The sequence below is a fragment of the Ambystoma mexicanum genome, chromosome 7q, assembly GCF_040938575.1.
Source record: "Ambystoma mexicanum isolate Mex_15411 chromosome 7q, UKY_AmexF1_1, whole genome shotgun sequence".
NCBI classification, from domain to species: Eukaryota; Metazoa; Chordata; class Amphibia; order Caudata; family Ambystomatidae; genus Ambystoma; species Ambystoma mexicanum.
The window spans coordinates 158,778,467-158,804,017 of NC_090941.1; the positions used below are offsets into that span (position 1 = coordinate 158,778,467).

The 25,551-nt window shown below is 42.6% G+C and overlaps 1 protein-coding gene across 1 annotated transcript in view; it reads left to right on the forward strand.

Moving 5' to 3' along the window:
- The window catches only part of CFAP47 (cilia and flagella associated protein 47), a 3,369,192-nt gene that overhangs the window by 3,199,962 nt on the left and 143,679 nt on the right, over positions 1–25,551 (forward strand). The window contains exon 63 of the mRNA XM_069639370.1: positions 17,349–17,517. Coding sequence (XP_069495471.1) covers positions 17,349–17,517 — 169 coding nt within the window. The remainder of the gene's footprint in view (positions 1–17,348; positions 17,518–25,551) is intronic.

The following is a 25,551-nucleotide window of genomic DNA, read 5'->3' on the forward strand; positions in this document are numbered from 1 at the left end:
TTTCTGCAACACCAACAACCATAATGCCTTTAATGGCAGCAATTATGCAGTTATGTAAAAATGTATTATCCTCCAAAAAATTCACTATATGAAGACTTGAAAGGTATGTTAGATTCCTCTAATTCGGCTTCCTTCAATCAATTCCACCATAAAATGCAACAATTACTGAAGTCTCTATGTATTACTACTGAAGATGTCCACCAGCGTCCAGGTTATGCTAAAAAGAAGCTATTTGAACAAGATTGGCGGCGAACAATAGAAAGAATATCTTCCTACAAACTGTATAAAGAATATAGCATGTTTGTTAGACAACGTATTCCAAGATTTGACCATGCTCTGTTGTTTCCATGTAACCATACTAGAAAAGCGTACATATGGTACAGAATGCACCTATATCATACCAGGGAAAGAACAGCTAATTGGGGTATCAAAGACGAAAATAATCAAATCAAATGTCGTGTCCCTTCTTGCAATGAACCCATTGAAACTATGAAACATCTAATTTTGGAATGTCCACACTTCAATGTGAAGCAACCGATTGATGAAATTTGTAAACATTGATTTTGAGGACTGTTTGCAATCGTTATGGGTGCGAATGATGCAAGGTGTACACATAAACCCCTGTTTTTTTAATTGGTCAGTCTGTGCAAGTACATAGAAAAAGAGCTTTTCAATTTTAAAAAACTAGAGGATACCAATCATTAGATGTGATATCCTGTTTTTTTTTAAGCTGTGCTATAAAAGTATTATGTTTCTGTAAATTAATGTAAATGTAAATATTTTATTCTTCTAAATCACTTTTGTAAAGGTTCTACATTTTGTACTTGAACCATGAACAAATAAAATAAAAATGCCTTTAAGGAGGTAATTCTACCTCTCCTCCTTTTGTCTTTGGCAATGTGAGTTATACCAACTTTCAGGAAACAATCAGCAAGCTTCCCCTTTTTACAAACTTGCATTCCTGCCAACCGGAGCAGCTTAATGGCATGCTTTGTTGTTAGTCTCTCTTGGCTTTAAACAATTTGTGTACAACACTTTAGTCTTTGGCAAATCATGTACCTATTTTGGCTTTGGGCAATGCTTGTTTCATTCTTGGCTTGAGCAGTGCTTGTTTCCTAGAACTCACAATTATCAACGTTCAGTCACTTAACTTCAGTGCTACATTCTTTCCATGTGTTTAACGATTGACTCTTTAACCTTGACCTCAGGATCATTTTTAAGCACATGCAACAAGTCTCATCTGTTTTCTACAGCATTAGTATTCAATTAACGTGGTTCAGAGTGTTTTACTCTTACGCAAGTGCTATTAAAAAAGTTCAATAATACGCGAGTGATACTTTTGTGGTTTTCCATTATCTGACTATCAACGGTCAGTTTAATACTGCTTTCACTCACAGCAATGATTCTGCTTGGCTACAGTGGTCTGCCTTTGTTTGTGCAAGGGATCAGAAAGCTTGGTAACAATCACTGGCTTCTCTCTTGCTCCCTTCTCATGTTGCAGGGCTTTAACTGCATCTGGCTTCATTTGTAAATACACACTTCTCCAGTGAAGATGTCTTCATTCCCGCCATGGAGTTAAAGGCATGGTCCAGTAAAATTTGTTATTGTCCCTACGGGTCGGCCATGTTTTTTTAAGCCTAAGTGGCTCGATTTTAGAAAACTTTCCTATGGACCTTAGCCGAGTTTTCGTCCATTAAACGCACGCGAAAACAGGCACCAGGGAGCTGCCATTTTGTAATAATCCTATCACTTGCCGCATCGCCCTGGCTGACCTGCTTCTGTGGCACTAAATCAAATCCCCCGCCCCTGAGCCTGTCATCAGCAGACTCGTACCGCCCATTTCCCAACGCCAAAGCACGTCTCGTGTCAACAATCGCTGCGCCTCAGCTAATGATGTGTCGCCGTGGAAATGGCAGGACGCCTCTTTCCTCAATAAGTATAAACAGACCGTTTCCCAACACACAGCAGCAGATTTTCGATTCCATTCCTCTCTCTGTGTTACTTTGAGTATTCTGTGACTCGTTTCTGTGCTCTGGTCAGCTACCTTCGCCGCTTGTAGCCTGTGTGAACAACTGTACCATCTCGGTAAATTATTTTACTTTGTTTACCACACAATGGCTACAATAATGCCCTACATGTACGAGCCCGAGTATACCGAGGAGGAACTACTGGAAAGGGAAGCACGCGAAAACGATGGGGATTCGGACGGCAGTTGGGAGGACGATTCAACAGATGAAGAGCCTGGGCCTAGTCGCATGGACGGCGTCTCCACCTGGTGCACATGCAATCAGTGCGAGCTAATGCCAACCGAGGACGAGAACTGCTGCTGCCGAGAAAACTCGGGATGCCTGGCCTACATTTCGGAAGGCGAGCCACGACCGCAATGCATCACCGAGCTGCCAGACTTCAGGGCAGCCTGCCTCACACGGGCCGTGTTGAGAATAATGATGGTGCTTATGCACGAGCTTCGCGCAACTGTTTGTCCTCGTAATCCGAGTAACGAGTAAGTATACTCTGCTTGTCATGCCACTCTTATTTCATGTTCGTCTACTATATCCAAAATTATATATTCATATCATAGTAACGCATGAAAGTCGTTCAATAGTGTGCATTGTCTAGAGAGCATTTGTCCGTGCAGAATGCCATTAGTTACAAGAATTGTCATTGACAACAAACGTTTATTAAACTTATCTTGGTCATTTAAAAAGAGTTTGTTTCATTCCTTTTCACAGGGGTACAGGCTGTGCTGCAACCTGACCTGTATAATCTTTAAAGTCTTGTATTTTTGTGTCATGAAAATAAGATACAAAATAAAACAGCACATATATTTTAACTACGTTTGTTTCGATTTTTTAAATGAATCAAGTGTGTCTCCATTCAAGGATGGACGTTAGACATCTGTGCTCCCAATGGGTGAAGGTCTGGTCACTGTGAAGCAGGGTGGTCACTATCTATCTAAGCTAACATAACATATTCTCGATAAAGCATGCACTAAATAACACTTGTTCAAAGTCTTTCAGTAGGTTATGTCTCTATAAAAGTCACACATATATCTATACTAACAATTACCATTGGATTATACAGGCCTTAGGTTAAGGGTCTTGACCACTATAATACACCAGTTGAAGTGTGGGTCTGTGCTCACAAGAATCTCTGGTATGTGGCATTTGTTATTGATAAGCAACGATATACTATCAAAGGCAGTTCGCACCCGTGGATGAGCGCTGGCATGTGGGGCTGTCTGGGGCGCGTACGGCCAAGGTGCCAAACTACATGTACACTTCAAAATGTATCCCACGCCAAGGGGCCATCGGTCACATGGCCTCCTCAGACCCCGTGTCTCCAGCCAAGCCTCCCCTTGAAGCAGGCCTCCCCCCTGCAATCCACATAAGTGTGTCTCCATTCAGCAGTCTTCCTGTGCCTTATCTGCACGCCCCAGGCCCATCCATCCCACCCCCTCTATCAAAGGCGGTTCGCACCCGGGGATGAGCGCTGGCTTGGGGGGCTGTCACGGGCGCAAACGGCCAAGGTGCCAAACAGCATGTACACTTCAAAAGGTATCCCACGCCTAGGGGCCATCGGTCACATGGCCTCCTCAGACCCGGTGTCTCCAGCCAGGCCTCCCCTTGAAGCAGGCCGCCCCCCTAAGACCACGACATACATACGTCATTCATTCACAAACACACCCCTGTTTCTAATACTTTATAAACCACTTGATATGTCTCATAAGAACATCTTTGTGCTTTGCAAGTCAACTCCTGAACGTGCTACCTGGCAACCACTGAGATCTACGCTAATCTGCTCGTCGTCGTGCTATCCGTGAACTTCTGTGACCGCTTAGAGCAAACCCATCAGTGTGCTACCTGTGGCCACCCACCTATTCTCCTGCAACATACTGCTCTGCTTGCTGAATCCAAATGTTCGTTGGTCAAGGTAAGGCCATGTATCCTAGTCATATTTTGCAGATTTTTAAATTTCTATTTGCGAGTAGAGTACACAGTAGTGCTATGTTCATTGGTCTCATTGCTATTGACTTGAGTTTCCATTGCTATGCTATCAATAGATCTATTTATTTTCATCTTTGTCTATTGTCATCGAATTGCATCCTTCGGGGGTCCAGTCTATAATGTAAGCATGTTTCCTTCTCGTGCAAGACAGAACATCCAAGGGACGAGTCACATGTTCAGATTTCAGTCACATCTATTATACATTTCTGCAACTTATGCAAATACTAAGCCGCACATAATGAACTGGTATAGTTCCTGCGACCACAACAAACCTTGCATTGATCATTGTATGATTAATTTACTTTTGCATCAAATCTTTATTCATGAAGATTGTATAATAATGTCGATATTTACTTTTCAGATTTATCAACAATGCCTGCCTGTTCTATTAGCGGTTGCCCTTCGAAGACCCATGCGAAATCTGAAGGCACTACAATGCATGTATTTCCGAAAACTGTTGATCAAATAAGAGAATGGGTCAGACATTGTGGATATCCATTGGATGAGCTGGAAAGTAGAGTCCAACAAATCTTACAGGACAAGAGGGGTGATCGATACCGCATCTGCAGCCGGCACTTTTCCTTGGACATGTACACCACATCTTGGGTAACAAAGAAGAATAAACGGCGAACGACACGGCAATTGCTCGCAAACGCTATTCCCACTCTATTCATCCACATTCCGCCACTGGTGAGTCAAGTGTCCGGATTTAGCTTTAGGCATTGCAGTAGTGTGTAGGTAGCCGAATAGATTAATTGATATTGTAGGTGTTCTATCCCTTGTAATAATTTCGATATTAATATGAGTGTATAACTTTTTGAATAATGACATTTATCAATATATTCTTTTTCGATTTTATAACCCACAAACGAAATGTATATATATGGGAACAGGGAACTGTGCTGTATTGAGCATTTTTCAAGTATTCTGTCGCCTTACATGGCTATTTTTAATATTGGCATTTAATTAGCAATCATTAATTTACCTTTACAACTTCTTGACTATCCCTTGAATCTGAAGTAAGAACATTCTACATCCTTGACGTGGTCGCAGTTATCAACCACTTCTAGCGCGTATCAGGTAATCTTACTAGGCTAATCCGCTACAGACTTGTTTTATGCATGTCAAGTAATAGTTTTATTATATCGTGTAATTATTTTACCGAATGTTTGGTTAGTGCTTTCCAATTGATATACACCTTAGTTATCGTCCACTGGTGTTTGTTTTCAGTTATAATTAGTGTTATCCATACTAATGCAAGTACTGTCTTTCAGGGAGATGCTGAAGCGTCCGCCACATCTACAACATTTCTAGATGTTCTTCACCAGCAGGAGGTATGGATACTGACAGCTCCATCGAGCGTCATCATCAGAGCTGGAATTCTTGTCGTTTGATTGTTCTACACAATGTTTCATTCGTGGTTAGCCGTTGATATGTACCTGTGCTGTCGACCCCAGGTGTGTGTTATGTTTTCACTATTGTAATCCTCACTAATGCAAGTACTATGTTTCAGGCAGTTGATGGAGCGTCAACCCCTGCACTTGATGCAGAGCCTGACATTCAAGTAATTCCAGGGGAAATGGAAGCGGGACAATGCGTAAACAAATCGGCGCAACAGCTTTCGGAAGTGCGCACTACATTTGCAACATCCATAGATATTCTTCAGCAGCACGAGGTATGGATACTGACAGCTCCATCATGCGTGATCATATAACGTGATTCCATTTGCTATACTTTCTTCCCTATTAACGCAAATGCTGTTTTTCAGGGAGACGACGGAGCTTCCACTACAATCACAACATCCCATTTAGATGATGCAGATGTAAATAAATCGGAGAAATAACTCGATGAAATGTGATCATATTTAGATTTTCCTTGATTCTTTTAGACAATGCATCATTTGTAGTTATCTCTTTATATGTACCTGTGTGTTCGACCCCAAGTGTGTGTTATGTTTCCAATATTGAAAACCATACTAATGCAAGTACTGTGTTTCAGGGAGATGCTGATGCCTCCTCTCCAATACAACCATTCATGGCAGTCCATGCAGAGCCAGAGGTATAGATATTGACAGTTCCATCGAAATAGATCATCACAGGTCGAATACTTATCGTTTGATTGTTGCACAAAATGTTTAAATCGTGTTTGGCTATTGAGATGTACCTGTGTGTTCGTCCTCACATGTGTTTTATGCTAACAATATTTTGATACATAGTAATGAAAGTACTATGTTTCAGGGATATGATGGAGCCTCATTCCGTGCTGTCTATGCGGATACAGAAAATATAGTCGTTGCAGCGCAAGAGGAAGGGAGGACATGCGGAAACGAATCGGAGCTACAGCGTGCAGATGTTGAAGGTCGAGTCAAAAAAATTGCAAAGAAAAAAAAACAAAAAAACGTTAGTTATAGTTCATAACTTTAAAAAAATGTTTGTGCTGGGGACTATTTTATGTTTTTTTCCAGTCAATTGGACTACACTATATCTTGTGTTTAAACTGAACATCCCTTTTCCAGTCTCTCCTCTAGCTACCCGTGGGTGTCAGAACTATACATACACAGACAGTGAAGCGAATGAAAGATGTTGCTTGCCAGACCATGTACACTATGGAGGAACTATTAATTGAGGCGAGGCGTGTTCAGGCTCGAGATGCTCACGTCCAATGGCCAGAACATGAATTAACTGTGTTTGGAGAATACAGCAAAGTTGCATTGGACCATTTCTACAGTGCGACCGCACCACCACAAGAAGATGATATTGAATGTATTGAAGATAGCTCTGAAGTAGTTGCAGATCAATTCACACAATTTACACCCGCCAAAAAATTGCCACCCAAAAAAAAGTCGACATTGTTGTGTTCTCCCATCAATGTTGAAGTAGCAGATGTCGAAATGACAGAGAATGAACCAGCCGCAGCATCCATAGACGCATCAGAACTTGATAGCAGCGATATTACTTTGCAATGTGTTGAAATCCGTGCAACTTCACAGGCCGAAACAACGTTGACGCAGGATGACAGTCTAATGAAAGAGAGCAAATACATTGTATTCGACAGTTGTTTGATGGAAATTATAAGTATGCTGAAATGTGGGCATTCAGTTAGAGGGAAAGTATGTGGGAAGCCATTGATTAATGTAACTCGTCAAATAAAAGGCAGTAACTTCAAAATAAATGCCGCCTGTCGATTAAATAATAGGTTCTCATGGTCTGCACAAATGATGCTGGGGAAAATGCCAGCAGGCAATCTACTGTGTGCAGCTGCATCACTTTTTTAGTGGCTCCAGTTTTAGAAAGTTAGAGGCTTTCGTTCAGTTTGTGGGACTCCATTTCATTTCTAAATCGCTGTACTACATATACCAGCGTAATTATCTGTTTCCGGCCATTAGTGATGCTTGAAAAATTGAACAATTGTCTCTAGCAAGTACATTCGAAGGGAAACGTTTCAGGCTAGCCGGCAATGGACTGTGCGACAGCCCTGGATTTTCTGCCAAGTACTGCACCTACCACTTTCAGGACATGGATAGTAAGAAAATTATGAGCTTGGTGGTTGTGCAGGTAACACAATGTACATCCTCAGTGGCCATGGAGAAACTAGGATTTATAAAATCAGTGGAATATCTACAATCAAGGGGAATGCACATCGACCTCATAGCCACGGAAAGACACGTTTCAATTGCCAAGACAATGAGAGAGCAGTTCCCGCTTATTAATCATCAGGTTGACATATGGCTTCTTGCTAAATCAATCAGTAAGAAAATCTCGGCTGCAGGAAAAAAAAAGGTTTTGAAAGTATTTTGCAGTGGTCCCAGTCTATCACCAACCATCTTTGGTGGAGCTCAAAAACTTGTGAAGGGTCAGTGGAAATACTACTTGAAAAATGGCGGTCACTGATGCACCACTGTACCAACGTTCACCGCTGGTCAGAAAACCTACATTTGCACCAATGTGAACATGACACTTTGTCCCCAGAGGAGGCAAGGAAGAAGAAGTAGTTGATTCCATCTTCACCGACACACAAAGCCATTGAGAAGATTGTTTTCGACAAAACTCTATCAAGAGATTTGAGAGGACTGACAGAATTCTGTCACACAGGAGATTTGGAGGTGTTCCACAATATGTGCCTAAAGTACAGGCCAAAGCGCTTGCATTTTAGCTTTCGGGGCATGAAACATTTCACTCTACTAGCGGTCTTGGCCCATAACAGCAATGTCGGACGTGAACAATCTAGAACCAGGGGTAAAGTAAGGATGCCTCGCTACACTAAGGTGTTTTCAAAACGAAGTAAGCAATGGGTGATCAAACCAGTCTATGATGAAATGCAGTTCGACTTTGTGAAAGGCCTTATTGTTGCTGTGTTAGAAAAGCACAGATATGGAATTTTGGACGTTTCTGTGCAGAGCAGTGATCCATTGCCACCGAACATTGCAACTATGCCATGTCCACCAGAAGCACAGCTGGTTGTGAAGTACAAATCCCGGTTTAAATAATTGCAATACGATTGTCTTTTTGTAAATAAATGTTATTGTACAGTGTACTTGTAACCCTAACCCCTACCTTCACCATCATGGGTGGCGAACAAGCTGGGTGTCATCTTTGAATTCTCTCTATTCACCTCATATATGTGTATGTATATATTTTTCTAATATTTCATCTCATGTAAATGTAAATGCTGCGCACTGTTGCGCACTGTTAACGGAGGGGAGGCTTGCGTATTGCAAATAATAAAACAAACAATAAATCTCACTTTTAACTCAACTCGTGTGGTACTTTATACTTTCCCTGACCTTCCCCCAAAAATTAAATGTCTCCATAGTTATGATTCTTTGGGGCTTTAAAGCTCGCAGACAACGGGGACAAAATTGGGGGCCTTAGAACGCGCCAAGCGGGCCGTGGCATTTGGGAGAGAAGCCAGTTCGCATTTGCACATTGTGGCGCACTACATAGAGGGATTCTAAACTTCAAGTTCTCACAGATGCCTTTACTACGGAATGTTGCAAATAAAGAATGCGAAGGACAGCGCCTTTGATTTTCAGCTTGCGCCCAGAAGAGGCCCACAAGTCGCACTGGAAGTAGAAGGGTCTATTGTTTTTTGACCTTGAGACAGGGACCATGCCGAAAGAACTTCATTTAAAGGGGGTGCGCAATAACGTAAGAGACGATAAGGCAGAAAATTCAGAAACTAGACCGAGTTTCATTTTAGTTCAGTATACGAAAAATCGTTATCAAGAGCACGGTCGGATTTACAGACTGCATTACGCAGAGACACAATGGAAATTTCAAATATAACGTGAGTAAATCTTTAGACGCTTTTATACCGGAATGAAGAATTAATGAATGGATGCATGAATAAATGAATGAATGAAGAGCTAGGAAAAGCAAGGAAAAAGTGTTCGTAATGGGCACATGGGCATGCAGATCCACAGGTCTCACCGATCTCGGTCCTTGGCCCAGCCACTTTTCCCTGCAATGCCTACCTGCACTACGGGGACTGTCTCTGTATCCTTCAGCCCCTTCTCCCAGCATTTACCTTGCACTTGCCACCAGCTGGCCCTATTATTTATCTTGTATTCTACTAACCATGTACAGCACTTTTACCCCCTCTCCCCTTGCGCAATCTGAAAGACACCTGTCCTAGTAGGATCGTTGTCTGTCTGCCCTTGTTCCCCCTCTGCCTCGTCACGCCTTGAAACACTTGTGTATAGGCTTGTTACAAATGCCATATCATATATCATATCATTCCACACGCATGTAGACTGTCGTTTCTCATTGTGTGTTGGCCTCGATTTATTTCGTTACTTTTCGCATTGATTTTAGAGCCGAACATACTCCATTGAACTATCCTTGCAAGCAAATAGTTTCTCATCGGCCGTAATAAATAAAATATTTTTTTGTTTTCATAACAGGTATTTGATCCCGTTCTGCTACTGTGATCGGTTTGAGACACCGGCAGACGGATTCTTCAATAGACACCTGCAGCTTCGTGTGAACAACTGGACCACGTTAACCATATTATGGGACGATCGCCAAGGGCCCACATGCCCTTACGCTGTACTAGTGGCTAGAAGCAACATATCAACCTTTACGCTGGCCTAGTGCCTACTTGATGGAACAGCCTTGCGGTTTAACGTGCAACAAAAGTGCCTCTTTGAACAAAAACCAACACCCTGTGTACCATAAAGGAACAGCGCGTGACTCAATATGAACTTAGACGGATTTGCGGATACAGATAAAAGAAAATAAATGGCTTTCAGAGTTCATATGGCAATTGCTAAATATTCTCTAAACATTTAATGTCAAATAAATGTACTTTACCAAATGTACCGTGTTGCTGTTTGATTTTAAAGTACAGTTTCATATTCCGAATTGTGGCGCGCTGTGTGGAGTCGTGTAGAAGACGACTGGGTGCATTTGCCTACGCAGCACAGTAACGTCACGGAGAGAGGCGGGGAATATGAATGTTTTGATAGTGTCAGGCTCAGGGGCGGGGGAATTGATTTAGTGCCGCAGAAGCAGGTCAGCCAGGGCGATGCGGCAAGTGATAGGATTATCACAAAATTGCGGCTCCCTGGTGCCTGTTTTCACATGCGTTTAATGGACGAGAACCCGGGTAACGTCCATAGGAAAGTTTTCTAAAATCGAGCCACTTAGGCTTAAAAAAACCTGGCCGACCCGTAGGGACAATAACATTTTTTACAGGACCATGCCTTTAAGGAGCTCGTCTCGCTCCTGGGACACCAACTTTCAGCCATGTTCTCCGGCACGCTTCTTGCTGTGCAATCTCTGCAATCAGGTTGACATGGGGAAAAGCAATTGTCCTTCATGCCTTCCGATGCACAACCTCTGCACTTCAGATTTAGGAGGAACAAGACTCTCTCAGGACAGCCAGCTGATATCTGCATGGTAAATGTCCTGGTGTCCCTTCTTTCCACCCACTTTTGCTTGGACTGCCAACAACATGCCCTCCTCCTGCTGCTGCTGCGAATATGCAGTTTCATCTACATATAATGGCCTGAACCTGAAAGGGCCTTTTTAAGACTCTCTGCTTCCCTGCCTAACAAGCGGACTACTCCTGCAACATTGCTCTTGAACCGTCTTCCTCTTCGCAGTACTTAGGGGATAATGGGACTTGTAGTCTAAAATAACAAAATTCGTTTTTCTTGTCGACTTTCTATTTTAAATGCATTTAAGGAAGAATCACGAGAGTTTACTTGAAAAGGGGAAGGCAGTTTTTTCAAGCCATTATTTATAGGTTTCCTTTCACTGTACCTCTGGAAGTAAGCTTTTTTTTTAACCTTAGAAGTCTCAAACTGCCTTTCCTTTCCTAGGATGTTTAGAGATTTCACACTAGTTTTACCCACATCAAAAGGCTTAATGTGGGGTTTAGATACATCATAAGCACAATAAGTCATTACATGCCTTGGTACCCTAAAAAAAAAAGGTGCTTCCCTTTTAAAGAAAAATACTGTGTCTCATCCCACAGGATTTCCTCACTGGCCCTGGTCTTGCCTGCTCCCAGGTGATCCTCCTGCAGTAGACCAACCCCAAGGTCGGGAAGCTTCTGCCTTTCCCTGGCCACCTGGGAGGAGACTTTAGACAGGGTTTTAGTGAGGGATCCACAGGATTCATCACATACGGATAGTAGCTGTTGGAAGTGTGTGCATTCAAATGCAAGTTTGACACTCACATTGGATGACTAAGAACCACTAAAAAGGTGGTTGCATGACGTAATTGAAGGAATGGCTATGACACTGAGTTTGGAGTTCAACCTTTCCATACAAATGGTTATCCTGAACTGCCTGCTGAAGACTCAAAACTTCAATTCAACAATCTTTGGATTGAAATAAGTCCTACTCGTGCCCTAACAAATGGCACTACACAACTGGAAAAATAAACACACTTTCAATATAGACAGGTGGATTACAGAAATATCCATTCTTACAACACCTGGAAGAACCACTTACTGGCTTTACGGATGTGAAGAACAGATTACGGTGGTTCTTTGCAGATGTGTATACCTGACCAATGATATCGATGTTGTTGAGCTATAAGTTAATGATATTTAATGTATCTGTGGAACCCCAGGTTCGAGAATACCTGCCACTAAATATGTTTCGCCTTTAGGCCACTAGCGACTCTCCATGTGCAACACCTGCAGGTATGCCAGTAGCAACTTTGTGTTTTAAGTCCTCCGCTCCCTCTCACCTCGGGTCATTGACCTCTCTGCCTATGGACAAGCAGAATATTTACAGTGTCCGGGACACTTGCCGCAGCAGGTAATGGGGGCCTGGCAATTACCTAATTAACACACAAGTGAAACGTTAATGGGGCATTTCCATTTGAAAGGCAACAGGACAGCTCCAGTAACTTGGCAAGCATGTGCCTACTTTTAAGAAAAAGCGAGTCAAAAAGAAAAATGTCTTTTATGAAGCCTGGTGTATATGCATGATGTCTGCTATTTTTACACACAAAAAAGTATGGGCTTTTTTTTTCAGAATACAGAGATCTCAAGTTTCTCCAGGCCATGCTTCCGAAGGCAACCCAGTCCTTTTTTGCTTTGAGTTCTGCAACTTGTAGTTTTTCTCAATTTTAAATGGAAAAGAAAAAACTAAAAGTTCCAGAATTGAAAGTGTAAAGAAATATTACTGATGGCATTCAAACCCATCGCCACAGGAAACCTGAGAGCTCAGAATATTCAGATCTTCTTCACAGTATGCATAACAGCAAACTGGATGTTTGTACAAAGCTATTACTATAATGTAACCTCATAATGGTGTAAAACAGAGAGGTGCAATACTTTGCATTCTTGACATTTTGGTGGGTCATTTTCATTCCCAATTGCACCAGTGGGGACTGGCTCCTTTTGCACTATTATGCAAAACGTCCTCTCTGTGAAATGTTCCTCCTTTCCACTAAGTGGTGGAAAAGTGAAGAGTAAATCCTAGGTGGTTTTGTCCCTGCATACCTTGCGCTTGAAAACACTTTCTCTTTATATCCTTGTTTGCAACGGTTTTCGTGCATTTTATTTCTGTGATTTTGGTGGTCAGCTGACATGTGTTTCGACCTCTCAGGGTCTTTATCAAGCCTGAATTAATACATTTAGTGCCCTTTGTGCAACATATTGTGATACATGATGACAGTGGTTATTGGTATCAGTTGTAAAATAAAAATGAAAGACATAAAAGAACGGTGTTCATTATATAATATATACAAACTGTTAAGGATTTTAATCAGGTGATACACTCCGCTCTCGGCCTAGTGTACAGCGCAATGGAAAAACTTATTTGATATATGGATTCAATAATTTGAAAGATGCACCACTCGTATCACACCTCTTACTTAAAAATACCCCGGGTCACGCTGGACCAGGAATCAGGCTGGTTTGTAAAAGGTATTATGTATTTATTTATTTAAGCTCAAAATCACAATATATATTTTAATAGATACAACAATCACCCACGGGGTGACAGAAAACTGAATGATATCTTTAATACACTAGAAAGAAGTAATGAGCAAAACAAATGCAGCACAGAAATAAAACTTTTGTGTTGGTTCAGATCAGATCGCACTATGGTTAGAAATCCCCCCTGCAACACCCCTCAACCCCCAATAGGCAATGCAAAGAGATGGAAGGAGAGGGCAGGTATTCAGGAATAGTACAGATCAAACAGTGTCTCACTTCCCCCTTCCACAGAAAGAGAAAAACGAAGTGGGCTTTTCAACTGTCAGAATGACTTTTAAAGTGGCTGAGCAAGAACTCTAAATGTGTGGAAAAATGCTTAAATTATTCTAAATTCCTATGGGAGCCGCTTTGAACAGTTGCACACAAGCATAAACAATGATTTAGTTAGCAGAAAACATCTGCAATCTTAAAATCCAATCAGAAACAAATGGAAGCTATTTCACACGTGTAAACATTTCTCAAAATAAAAATTTGCGGCAAACTTTTCCGTGTGCAATATTCGCGATAACGGGAGAATTTTGAAATGCGGGTTCTATGGATAGCTATGGATGTTAGGTACAAGTAGGAATTGAAATCTTGTTTCTATCACAAAAACAGAGTGAGTTATAGAGGTTTTAGTGAAGGTCGTTTTTCAAAAATATAGGCGCGGATTTGGACAGAAGCTTTAGTTTTTAAAATCAGAAAAATATTGACTATGGAGTAGAGCATCCAAGCTAAGCCATCAGGATGACACAACGTAAGAGTCAGGAGTGATTCGCGACTCAGTCCTGGTTCCTCGCTGTCCACCTTGGAGCGCTAGGCTGGTCACTCGAATAAAATTAATAGATCAAAGTTGACAAAATGACTAGGAAAAGGATGCTTTTACAGATGGACAGAATAAGATTTCACTACGGATTTATACAATGTTACTGATTATGGAAGTAAGGCTAGTTCAGAGGTTAGGAGGGAACAAGATAATGCACAGGAATCAACAGTTTCTAGCTTCCTGTTAATACTCACAAAACAAAATGGATTTAATATTCTGGACCGTCAGGATTCTGGACTAACAGGATTCTGGACCATTGAATCGGATCTATGAGGGACGGACATCTGGGCACATGGGGCTTGACAGTGTCAGCAAGGCGCTCTGGTCACAGCACAGCACGGGATCTGCCCTTCTTGGTTCTGAGGATATTTCAATTCAGCAGGCAGGCATTAACAGCACGCCCGGCTGTATTATGATGCTTCCCCTAGGCTTTTGGGGTTCTGTTCTAGAATTTGAGGCCTAGCTGAGAATGGTTCAGCTATGCATGGGCCTTTGCTTTGCCAGGTTTCTGGAGTCTGGAACAAGGAAGATGTAGATTTCAGCAGCAGGGCGCTCCACCAGCAGTCAGGAGAGTCAGTGGATCTATGTGTCCCTATGTGTTGTCAAATGTCTCTATTGATGCTATAAAATGACATCATAAAGGGGGTGTGTGGGCCAGTTTAGCTAAGCTTGCCCTTTTGAGCTGGGATAGGGTCATTACTTCATCTCCGGCTTGCATTTGGGGTGATTGGATCAAGGCTGGCTGATGTCACATTTTATGATTAGCTTTACAGTCCTCATAGACCTCCCTTTAGCCACTGGTCTCAAAATCGGATTCTACACTAAACACACATTTCTACATTAGTCACCTTTATACAAATTACACACAAAGATGCCATCTTTTGTGTAGCATCTTTTCATCAAAATCTCGCAGCTGTAGGATCTTGTTTTTAACTTTCTACAGAATTCTGTCCTTTTCGCTATGAACACAAATTCCAATTTCTATGGAACTTTCCACAAATGTGTGTGTTTAACATTGGAATGAGTGTATAAAGTTTCACAATTCTAGCAGAAATACAGATCCCATAAACCCACATTTCTTGCCATTCCTGTTCAGAATAACGGTTGTACTGAGTTTAGTAGTGCTAAAAATCAGGTTAATTAATCTGCCATTTTCAGATTTTGCACCCCTTTTGATAATAAGTTATACACCTTTTAAAAATGTCCATTACATATCCTGTTAACACCAAATGGTCAGTATTTGTCACTCTTTGAAGCATGTGGTGGCCCCCTCCTTTGGAATTTGCTTCTGTCAGCCAGGTGTTTCCTGGGCTGCAGCAGTTTTACGGCCTTTCACACCTTCCATATCCTGGGTTGGAGGATGTCCATTGTTCCTTAGCTTTCTATAGACAAAGGTCAAGGCTATCCAGCAATTAACACCTCCCGTGTGTTTTTGCTGAGAGGAAGACCCTCCTTCCAGGAGAAAAACCTGCTTTTCCAGTTCTGGCAGCCCCAGCCAGGCTAATTAACTTTTACATCCAGCAAAACCAACTTTGTTGCCTCAAACATAAGTACATTATTTTCTTAGCCTTAAATCTGTGGGATAAAAACACAACTAAGATCTGTATTCCTTTTTGGCAGCAATCCTTTTTCTGTTTGCTAATCCAGCAGGCTTTGAGTTTTAGCTCACTTTTAAAGTTTCATCAGTAACTTCTCTGACAGCTGTCATTCAGGTGGCCCAGGGTACTGCACCCAGATTTTGGCAAAGATCCTGTCAGTTTACAGACAATCCAGTTTTCTGATGAATGTTTTGCTCTTCATATTAGGACTTTTTATATTTACAATGCTTCATTAGATACATGAATTTTAGCACCTGGCAAGATTTTAAATGTTGGAAAGTGTTGTGTTACAGGCATTTTGGAGTTTTTAGTAACAAAGCAAATGACATTTGTAGGCAAATTTTTGGGTTTCATTTGCCAAGTGCTGCCTCTCTCTGTGCACCCCATTTGCTGGTCATGGAACACACTGACACATATCTGCAGGGTGTGCTCTCTTCCACTGCACATGCACCATGGGTGGCAGGTTGTGCATCCCTCTTTTTGTGTGCTGAAGCACACGGTTTTTGGCGCGCACAAGGGTTTTGCCGCCATTGTTGCTGTTTCTTTCCCCACAACTAGCAGGTTGATGCCGCATAGCATAGAATAGCGGAGTGGGTGAATACATCCCAGAAAACACATCGTTATTACAGGTGCCAACCATTTGTTGCCAACATTGGAGGAGGAAGAAGGGAGGGAAGAGAAAAGGCAAGGATCACAGTTTGTTTTAAAGTGATATGTAAGGCCTGCCAGAGGAACAGTGGTGAAGGAAGGGGGATAAGGTGCTGCAGTTTGCACTGTAGGGCCCCTCCATGTGCAGTGCTGCACGCCCTCACTGCTTGCTTAGTCCCTGACTTGTATTAGTATTGCAGTCTGCAGTTACGATCGGGAAGGTCCCACAGGTGTTGCAATTACAATGCAAGGAACAGAAGCATGGCAGCAAGGTCAGTGTAGCCTTTCCCAATTTCACTGTACTTTGATTCAGGCTGGAGGTAGGAGGAGAGCAGTGACTGGTTGTGGAATGTTGGCTCTGAAGTGCAGCATGTGTCTCTATCCATTTACTTTTTATAAATGCCAGCTAGCATTTCTCCCCTGAACCCGGTTCTATGTCCTTTGGCCGACGGGAGTTTTTTTTAATGGAATTTTAATGTTTTATTTTATTTTGGATGTCTCCCCAAACCTCTGCTTTCCCTATGGTATTCCCCATGCTTTAACCCCCTTTCGCTATATATTTCCATGAGTTTTATCAATGGAATTGTTTCGGCACAAATTCAAAAGAAAAAACACCTGTCAGAAAAACAGCGCAATACCCTGAACCCACCCGCCCGTGCCTGCCTTTACAGTGCAACTTAACTCAGGGCATATATTTAATGTATACTGTGTGGACAATCGTAAAACAATAATACAGACCAGGGAAGTGGAATAAAAGGAAAATAATTCAGTTTTAAGGGACTCCATGTAATTGCAATTGAAAGCAATAATTTTTTTCTCCCATTTTTGCAGGTACCCAGAACCCTTTACAGCATACTTCCTGCCAGGTAGTGATAAGGCATTTGCTGTGTTACCTCAAACAGGGGAGCTTCTGCCACTCGGCACTGCAGGAACTCTTATTACTGTCGGGTTCACGCCTGCCATGTACAGCAAAAGGCACACTGCAACTCTAATGATACAGGTAAGACCTCTGGCGAAACAAATAATCTGGTTTGTAATTGCCAAATTGTATTCTCAAGGTGCACATTGCTTTATATAATATTATGATCCTCTAGTCAGCAAGGCCAATGAAATCCGATCTTTCTGAGCTGAAGACAAACGTTTCTCAAAAATATTCAGCAATCGTCTAAGTGCTTTTCCGGAAGGCTTGATACATTCCAATAGTTTTATGTTTATGGTCCATAAACAAATATGGCCAACTGTTTCCAATGGATTGTGTAATAAATAATTAACATTCCAAACCTATGCCGGCGCAAATGCTGGAGCACTTGTATGGCGGAGAGGAAGGAAGATGGTGGAAGTGAAAATCTCTTTCCACTCCTCCTCTCCTCCATAGAAATGATTGAAAATGTGGCATGGCGTGAATGTAAGGCGTTAAAGCCTTACTCAGGGCTTTTATGCCTTCCGTTCAAGTTACGCCACAAAAGAACATGAGCTCCAAAGTGAATACAATTGTATGAGAGGGTCATTGGTTCACAGTTCTTGCAGCTAGTGTGGCACGCTACCCCCTGAAACTCCCATGTCTAATCCACCAGCAATCATAGCATATTAAGACCTTATAGTATTGTAAGGGCAGAAAAGTGCCACAGTAATGGTCACTGCCATTTACCTATCAACATCAGTAATCACCTCCTGTTGTAAGTGACCTGCTGCTGAAACTGTTTGAGATTTAGATCTCAGTGGGAGGTGCTGAGTAGCCCAGGCTGTTTCCCTTTGAGGTGAGAGAGGCTGAGCAGGGGGGCCGGTGGGCTTTTGTCCATGGTCCGACTTGTAAATCCGCCTCTGCTGTTGATTCAAAAGCGGTCTGAGAGGGCACATTCTCCACTTGAGGGTTTTATGGTAATGCGTGTGTAGGTGGAGATTCAGTGGTTTTCTGCTAGAAGTGGTGTTGATTTTTGTGTCTTAATCGGTGTGCTGTGCTTTTCTGAGATGCTAGACATTCTTGTCTGCTTTGCATTATTCAATATCTGCTCTCATTTCTCCCATGTTGTCCTTAACATTCACCAATGCTCTGCTTTTCATGAAGCTCTTTACATAGTGCTGTGGGCCCAGGTATGTTATACGCTCTAAATGACAAAGAAAACGCATCATCCAAGTACAGTATTTCAGAGAGTGTACATTAGGGGATTACAGGTTGAGATCTATGTGGAATAAATGAGGTTCAAACTGTTTTTTAAATGTATTAAAGTTTGGTTGAGATCTTAATTCAAGGGCATGATCATTGTCTAAAGCAGGGCCCTGAGCTGAGAACTTTGTATCCCCTGCCTATTTCAACTTCAATTTCGGATTTTATAGGAGGTGAGTCTGATAGGACGTCAGTGTTCTTCTCGGGTAGTACTGTACTGTTCTGGGTTTCAGATACACTGGAGTTTTCTGGTTGAGCCATTTATAGGTATAAGTGGCAATTTTAAATGCAAATCACTCTTGTAATGAGAGGCAATTAAGTTTTTGCAGTACTGGAATAATGTAAGGGGAGAGTCTTTAACACTGTGTTAACCACTGTATGAGCAGTTTGGGTTGGAAGCACTTTCAATTTTGTATTTTCTTCTATGTACAGCCTACATGTAGGACAATGCAGTAATCTATTTTTGCTTCTGCGATATCTTAAGCTAAGTTGCAGAGAGTTACTGTCAAATTGTCCCAAAGACATGAATGTACTCAAACTTGTAATGTAGGGCACCTGGGTAGACCTATCAAGATGAGGATCAAAATAGACTTCTAATGTTTTGACTTCTGGCAGGACCAAAAGCTTAATAGTATGATCAAAAATAAAGGGTGTTGGTCATTACGTTTATTTATGTAGACTCAGTGCCAATGACTGAAAGCTGTTTTAGGCTGTTAAGGATTAAGCATTTATCGTCCGACCAATATTAGTTTACAATTATCATAGTCATTATTAGTTTGTTTGAAGTGATGGTGTCATAGCAGTAGCTTCCCAGATTTAATTTTGTTATTGTGTCATGTGGTTGTTTAAAATATGTATTAATAACCCTGAGGTACTCCAAAATTCATTCGATATTTAGAAGTGGCAAGACGATTTGAAGTGAGGCCAGTATAATAAGCGATGAAGGGATCTATTTCAGAGCTAGCTCTGACATCCTGGCCATTAATACTAGCCTTTCGAGAATAATGTGGTGTTTCAGGCTATCGAGGATTGCCGATAAATCCAGCGTAACCCGAAAGGGAAGCTTAATGATTATCCATAGTCCACAGCAGATTTTACCTTAATTTCAATTAGCCTAGTTCAGTGCCTCAATATGTCCAGAAGCCACAGTTTTCCTCTCCTAAGTAGTTATTAGGTTTGACAAACTCCAGCAAACTCCCAATTCCAATATTTCTGTTAATTGTTGTCAATAGAACAGTAGTTTGACGGTTTGTATTGGTTGGTTGTGGGTTCTTCATGTAATTGAGTGACCCATTACGCTTTTAGAGGGTGATAAATTCTGACACAAAAGGCAAGCATTTTTATAGATATCCCTTAACAATAGGGTTGGAGCAAAGGTTTTACAGGTCATGAAGTAGCATTAATTTGTTTAACGATAATGTGAATTCTTCAGTAGTGGTGGATTTATTCAAATGAAGGATTGACATGAGATCCTAAGAGAAATACAATTATATCAGTATAGGAAAAAGTGATGTGTAAAGTGATGTAGCCAGTCACGTGTGATGGGCTTCAAAGACAGAGTTGGAGGCTTTTTTTCCAAGTATCTTAAGATGAAGAAAGTGGTTTAAGGGAGGTGGCGGCTTGCTCAATAGAACTGGAAAATATATATATTTTTGCTGTGAATATGGTTGTTTTATATTATTTCTGGATGTTTGTATCTTCACGTGAATCGGATATTTTCCAAAATGTCTGTCCTTGTCAATTTCATTAAAATGATTTGTGGATTGGACATATGGTAAGATTCATGGGGATTTTGTTATAGTTGTTGTCTTCCGTGGAGCTGCAATGCCTATATTCTGAGTCAGTAACTTATTGTATGTGTCCCCTTGATGAGAGCAGGATTACTAGAGGGTCGGATGTCCTGAAACGCAAGTTGGATACAAGACTTAAAATATTGTGATTTTAGCTTCCTAGTGGTCTCAGGTTTAGGATGGGTAGGATGAACAGAGATGCACCTTGATATGAGCAAGTCAAAACTTAGTTCTAATGGATACCATCTCCTCTGCAAAGTCCTTATTTTCATCTTTTGAATATCCTGCCTGCTGGAACTACGGACAATTGAATTCACGCTCACACAGCAACGGGTATCACCAGCCATGCCCACGGAGCGCATTATGCCATTCTCATGGCCCCTATCGGATGTGACAGTGCCCATGGTATAAGTAGTTTTGCCAGCCCCAAATCCAATAGTATCCTTTCCCATGACACAGTTTATAGATTTTTGGAACACACTTGGAACCTGATCACACTTGTTTGAATTTGTGAAATTTGTTTTTAATTTGTTAAGGATTTTCAAATCGTTTTTTGCAAAATGAGTTGGAAACCATTCAGTTCAGTTTCAATGGTTGCAGCAAGTTTCTCAGGACTATGTACATTACGGACACCCATGACCACAGAATGCGGTGTCTGGGAACCTGGCATGCAAGCAAGTACTCCAAGGCTTGCCGGGGCATGACATTGAAGTCCACGTGGCATTGAGAACACCAGATTTTTATGGCTCTGTACAGTGTAAACGAGACAAACATGCCTCTGGCAGGCTGCGCTAGCTGCACAGGCTCCTCTGAGCCAGAGAGGACTTGCTCAGGACACTCGCAAGGGATGGACTCTGGGTGGATCACTCTACAAGTTCTAGGAGGAAGCATGGGATCAGACCACAGTCCAGGAGCGCTTACTGGTACTCCAAGCTCCAGTACTCGGATAAGGCCAAAATAAATTGGAAGGCAAATGGCCACGCAAAAGACCTAACTATTGGGTCAGTAGTTGCAACATTTATGGTGTTGGAGGTATCCACAGGGCGAAGGGACTTGACGTAGTTCTGGCATATGATTTTAGCAATGTTTGCAGAAATGCATCATCAGCTAATGGCGCCTCTTCCCACTGTGCCTGCAGTGCAGCATGGATCCCGAGAGCTGTTGTCACAGGGCTCTGTATCTCTGGTAGTGTTGGGTGTTCTTTATGCCAGGGCAAAGTTATTGGCCTGTATGTTAGGCACTCCACTTGGAGTCAAGTGTGGACAACAGGAGAGTTCAGGTCAGCACCGAAGGGTGCTAGTACGGCACCCCAAATGAGCCCAGAGGTGAACTTGGAGGGTGAACTTGGAGGGTTGTGGGCTTAGGAGTGGAGAATTAAGCCGTGGAGGTGAATGCAGCGATGGAGTCATGTACAAAAATGGATGCAGTATTTGGGATGATGTTGATTGACATCCGAAACTGGGAGGATTATTACTTCAGGCCCGTGATAATTTTGAAGAGAAGTCTGAGAATGTGGAGGCGAAAATGTCAATGATTTAGACACATTGCCTGAGACTGTCGTCAATATGTGAATGGATCTGGGCCCTAATGCAGAATCTGTCTGTCATATGAGCCTCTTGAGGAGTGCTTTCGAAGCAATGAACATTTAGGTGTGTGACACTGTTGATCAGGATCAGAAAGACATGCTGATATAATGCACAACGGCCCTGAAGAGGACCAGCTGCTACTCCTTTTTGTTAAGTGTTTCAGAGATCCTATTACAGACATATAGGAAAGGCCAATTCCTATCCCTTTGCGAGGAAGTGCAGGGTGGCAAAAGAGGATGCTCATACCCATTTGTCTACTGGGCCGAAAATTCTTTTGTGGTTCATTTGGGAAACCTTATGCCTACCTTACTCTGCACCCAGATAGGGAGTCAATGAGGATTAATGTCATGGCCAAGAAGGATTTCACCTCTGGGTCTTTGACTTTACAGTCTACAACACAGGGCTCAATACCAATTTGCCCTGTGGAAGGTCGTGGAGAAGCCCATTGTCCATCTGCCATCCGAAAGACATGAGGTAATGAGAGAGGAAGTGAAAGATGGACTCATGACCACAAAAAGCTGTTCTTCATGGGGCATGCACACAACACAGAAGCAGCATTTTCTAGCAGAGGTTCTCTGGTGAGGAGCCAATCTTACAGGAAGCTTCAAGAGCAGGGGTTAGAGAAAAGCTGCCACCCAGCTTGTTTTATTTTGGCGGGCACCTGCCATCAGGGAAGTCACTATGTGTAGTTGGTCCACACAACGCTGATGGGGGCAGGCTGGGAAACTTTGTCTATCAGTGGAGCACTGGGAACATGGACCAGTTAGTCAGTCCTAAAAATTGTAGAAAAAGGTTATAGTCCCCTCTTCTTGAGGATTCCCCCAGATTGCCCACAGCAGCAAAGACAGGAGCATTCCCGAGCAGAACTGCTGTTAGATGTGAATCAGATAATTCTAAAAAGGGCCACAGAAAAGATGATCAATGGGAGGGGACACTGATCTTATCCAGATGTGTTCCTATCCCATAAAGGGAACTTGGCGAGTTGAGGCCTCAAATGTTTCTATGATTTATGGTCACTGGGCAGCATTGAAAATTGCAGGTGTTGTCCTCCGGCTTAATAATCGCTCTGAGAGTGTTCACCAAAGGTGGTGCTAGTCATGGCATCCATTTTGCAGCTGACAGTTCTGGAAGTGTTCCACTACCTTGATAATTGGCTGGCGTAATTTTTCAGTTGGGACGGGGCTCTCCAGGTACTGCATCAGACCATGGGGTTTCTCCACATTCTGGAGCTTTCCTTGAAGATCAACAGATCAATTTGGACACCTACTATGTGGCTACAGTTCATAGAGGCAGTGCTGGACATAACACTAATGAGAGCCTTTTTACCGCCAGAAATGTTTCAGGCTGCTAAGGTGATACTGGACCAGTTCAGGTTGGGGGTCATGTTCACAGTTGAGAGGTTTCTGTGGCTGCTATGACTGATGACCTTGTGCATTCTGTTAATTCTTTATGTAAAGCTTTGTATTTAAAGACTCCAGTGGGAAATCCAGTTCAGTTGGAGGCAGCAGGCTGGGTCCCTGGAGAACAAGTTATCGGTGTACATCTGGTGTGGTGCAGGATTTGAGGTGGTGATACAGAGGGGATAATGTTGTTTTGGGCAAGCAATTCGCACTCATAGACGTTCAAGCTCTGGTAGGCACAGCTTCGTCATTATGTGCTTCAGGTCCTTTATCTGTGGATATCAGAAATGTAGTTGAAGAGGGAGGCATGACGCCACAGCAGTTGCCTGTTACTGAGAGTAATTTACATCACTCTGCAAGCATTTCACTCCCACGTACTGAGAAAGGGAGTAATGGTCTTGAAGGACAGTAACACTACAATGCAGTTTGTGATCCCAGGCTGTACAGTGGGCTTCCTCAGGTTGTGCAGGTGGGCTCAGGTTATGCAGATGTAGTTGATTGCCAGGGGCAGCTTAATCCAGGCCTATCATCTGGCCATGCGAGTATTGTGAGGGCAGACAATTCCATCAGAAAGCAGATGGTTTTGTATACCTGGTTTCTGGACCAATCTGTCAGATACTTTCCAGATGTGGGGCTTGCTGATGGTGGTTTTATGCATTACCCATGTCAACAAGAGGATACTGGTGTATTGTTCAAGAGAGTTACCCAAAATGGGGACATTCAGTGATGCCCTGCTGGTTCCATGGAATTTTATGAAAATGTACACATTCCCTTTGATTCCCCCCCTGCAGATGGTGCTGAAGAGGATTAGGTGCTAAAGTGCGGAATGCTTTTGTTTGCTATGGGATGTCCATGTGGGGTTTGGTACAATCTGAGCAGCAATGTATGTTAGAGGATCCCAGTGTTCCCGGGTCTATGGGCACCTAAAGCGGGCAGGCTCTCCCTTCCAGAACTGGGAGCCTCCAGCTTCAAGCATGGCTCCTAAGTGGCTATGGTTTCAGGTCCATGACTTGTCTGATGATGTGCTGGACCTGATAGTAGGTGTCAGAAGGCAAAGCACACACAACCTCGACTTGTGCAGGTGGCTGCACTTCTGTAGGTGGTGCAATCAACTGGCCATCTACACCTTCTCCTCTTTGGTTGTGAAGGTACTGGATTTCATGTAACTCTGATAAAGAAGGGTTTGCAGGTATCCACAATAAGGGGATACCTGGCTGGACGGTCTACCTTTATGTGGAAACCCAAAAAGGAATGCTTCTTTGAGATACTGATTGCAATCCAGTTATGTTTGGTAAATCACTAACCGCAAAATTGCAAGTGCCGTACATCCAGGCAAAGTAGGATCTTAACCAGGTCATTGCACAGTGCCTGCCTCTGCCTTTTCAGCTCATATACAGTTGTGATTTCAATTTTCTCACTCTGTAAGCTGCTCTCCTGGTGGTCATGTGAGTGATTGTGCTAAAGGTCTTGTCAGGTGAAAGGTCTGCACAGTTTTTACAAAAGACAAGGTGACATTTCAGGTGAAGCTGTCCTTTCTACCTGAGGTCATTAGTAAGTTTCACATCAACACGCCCATAGAGGAGCCCTCTAAAATTGCTTGGCAGAGAGCAGGGAACGGTTTTGCAGCAGGATGATGCAAGTTTTTGAGAAAGTGGGTCTGTCCATTCTCTCTTCCTCCGAGAAGAAAACAGTTGAGCCCACTGCACCCGAAAGCCAGCCGGACTTAGTTCATTAACCTCCTTTTCTGCTGAAAATTCCAGGTGCGGTTAAATCCTCGACAAGTATTTGAGAATCATTGACACCACCAACGTTTTCATCGACTCCCATGTTCTTCGATGCTCTGTCGGCACCGGCCTCGAAGTACCCCTTGAATTCTAGGTTTGCACCAAAGTGGAAATGTGATTTCCTTCCTTCATTCCAAGGCATCTTGGACGAAGATGATGACCCAGTTCCCTTTGGGGTTGAGCCTAGGTGACTCCTGCGACAACCTGAGGTGATTCAGGTGCAGGAAAACAGACTAGCTGATCTAGCCTCCATATTGCATGACACAAGGGGTGATGGAATATCCTCAAGCCCACCCTAGTGTGGTATAGA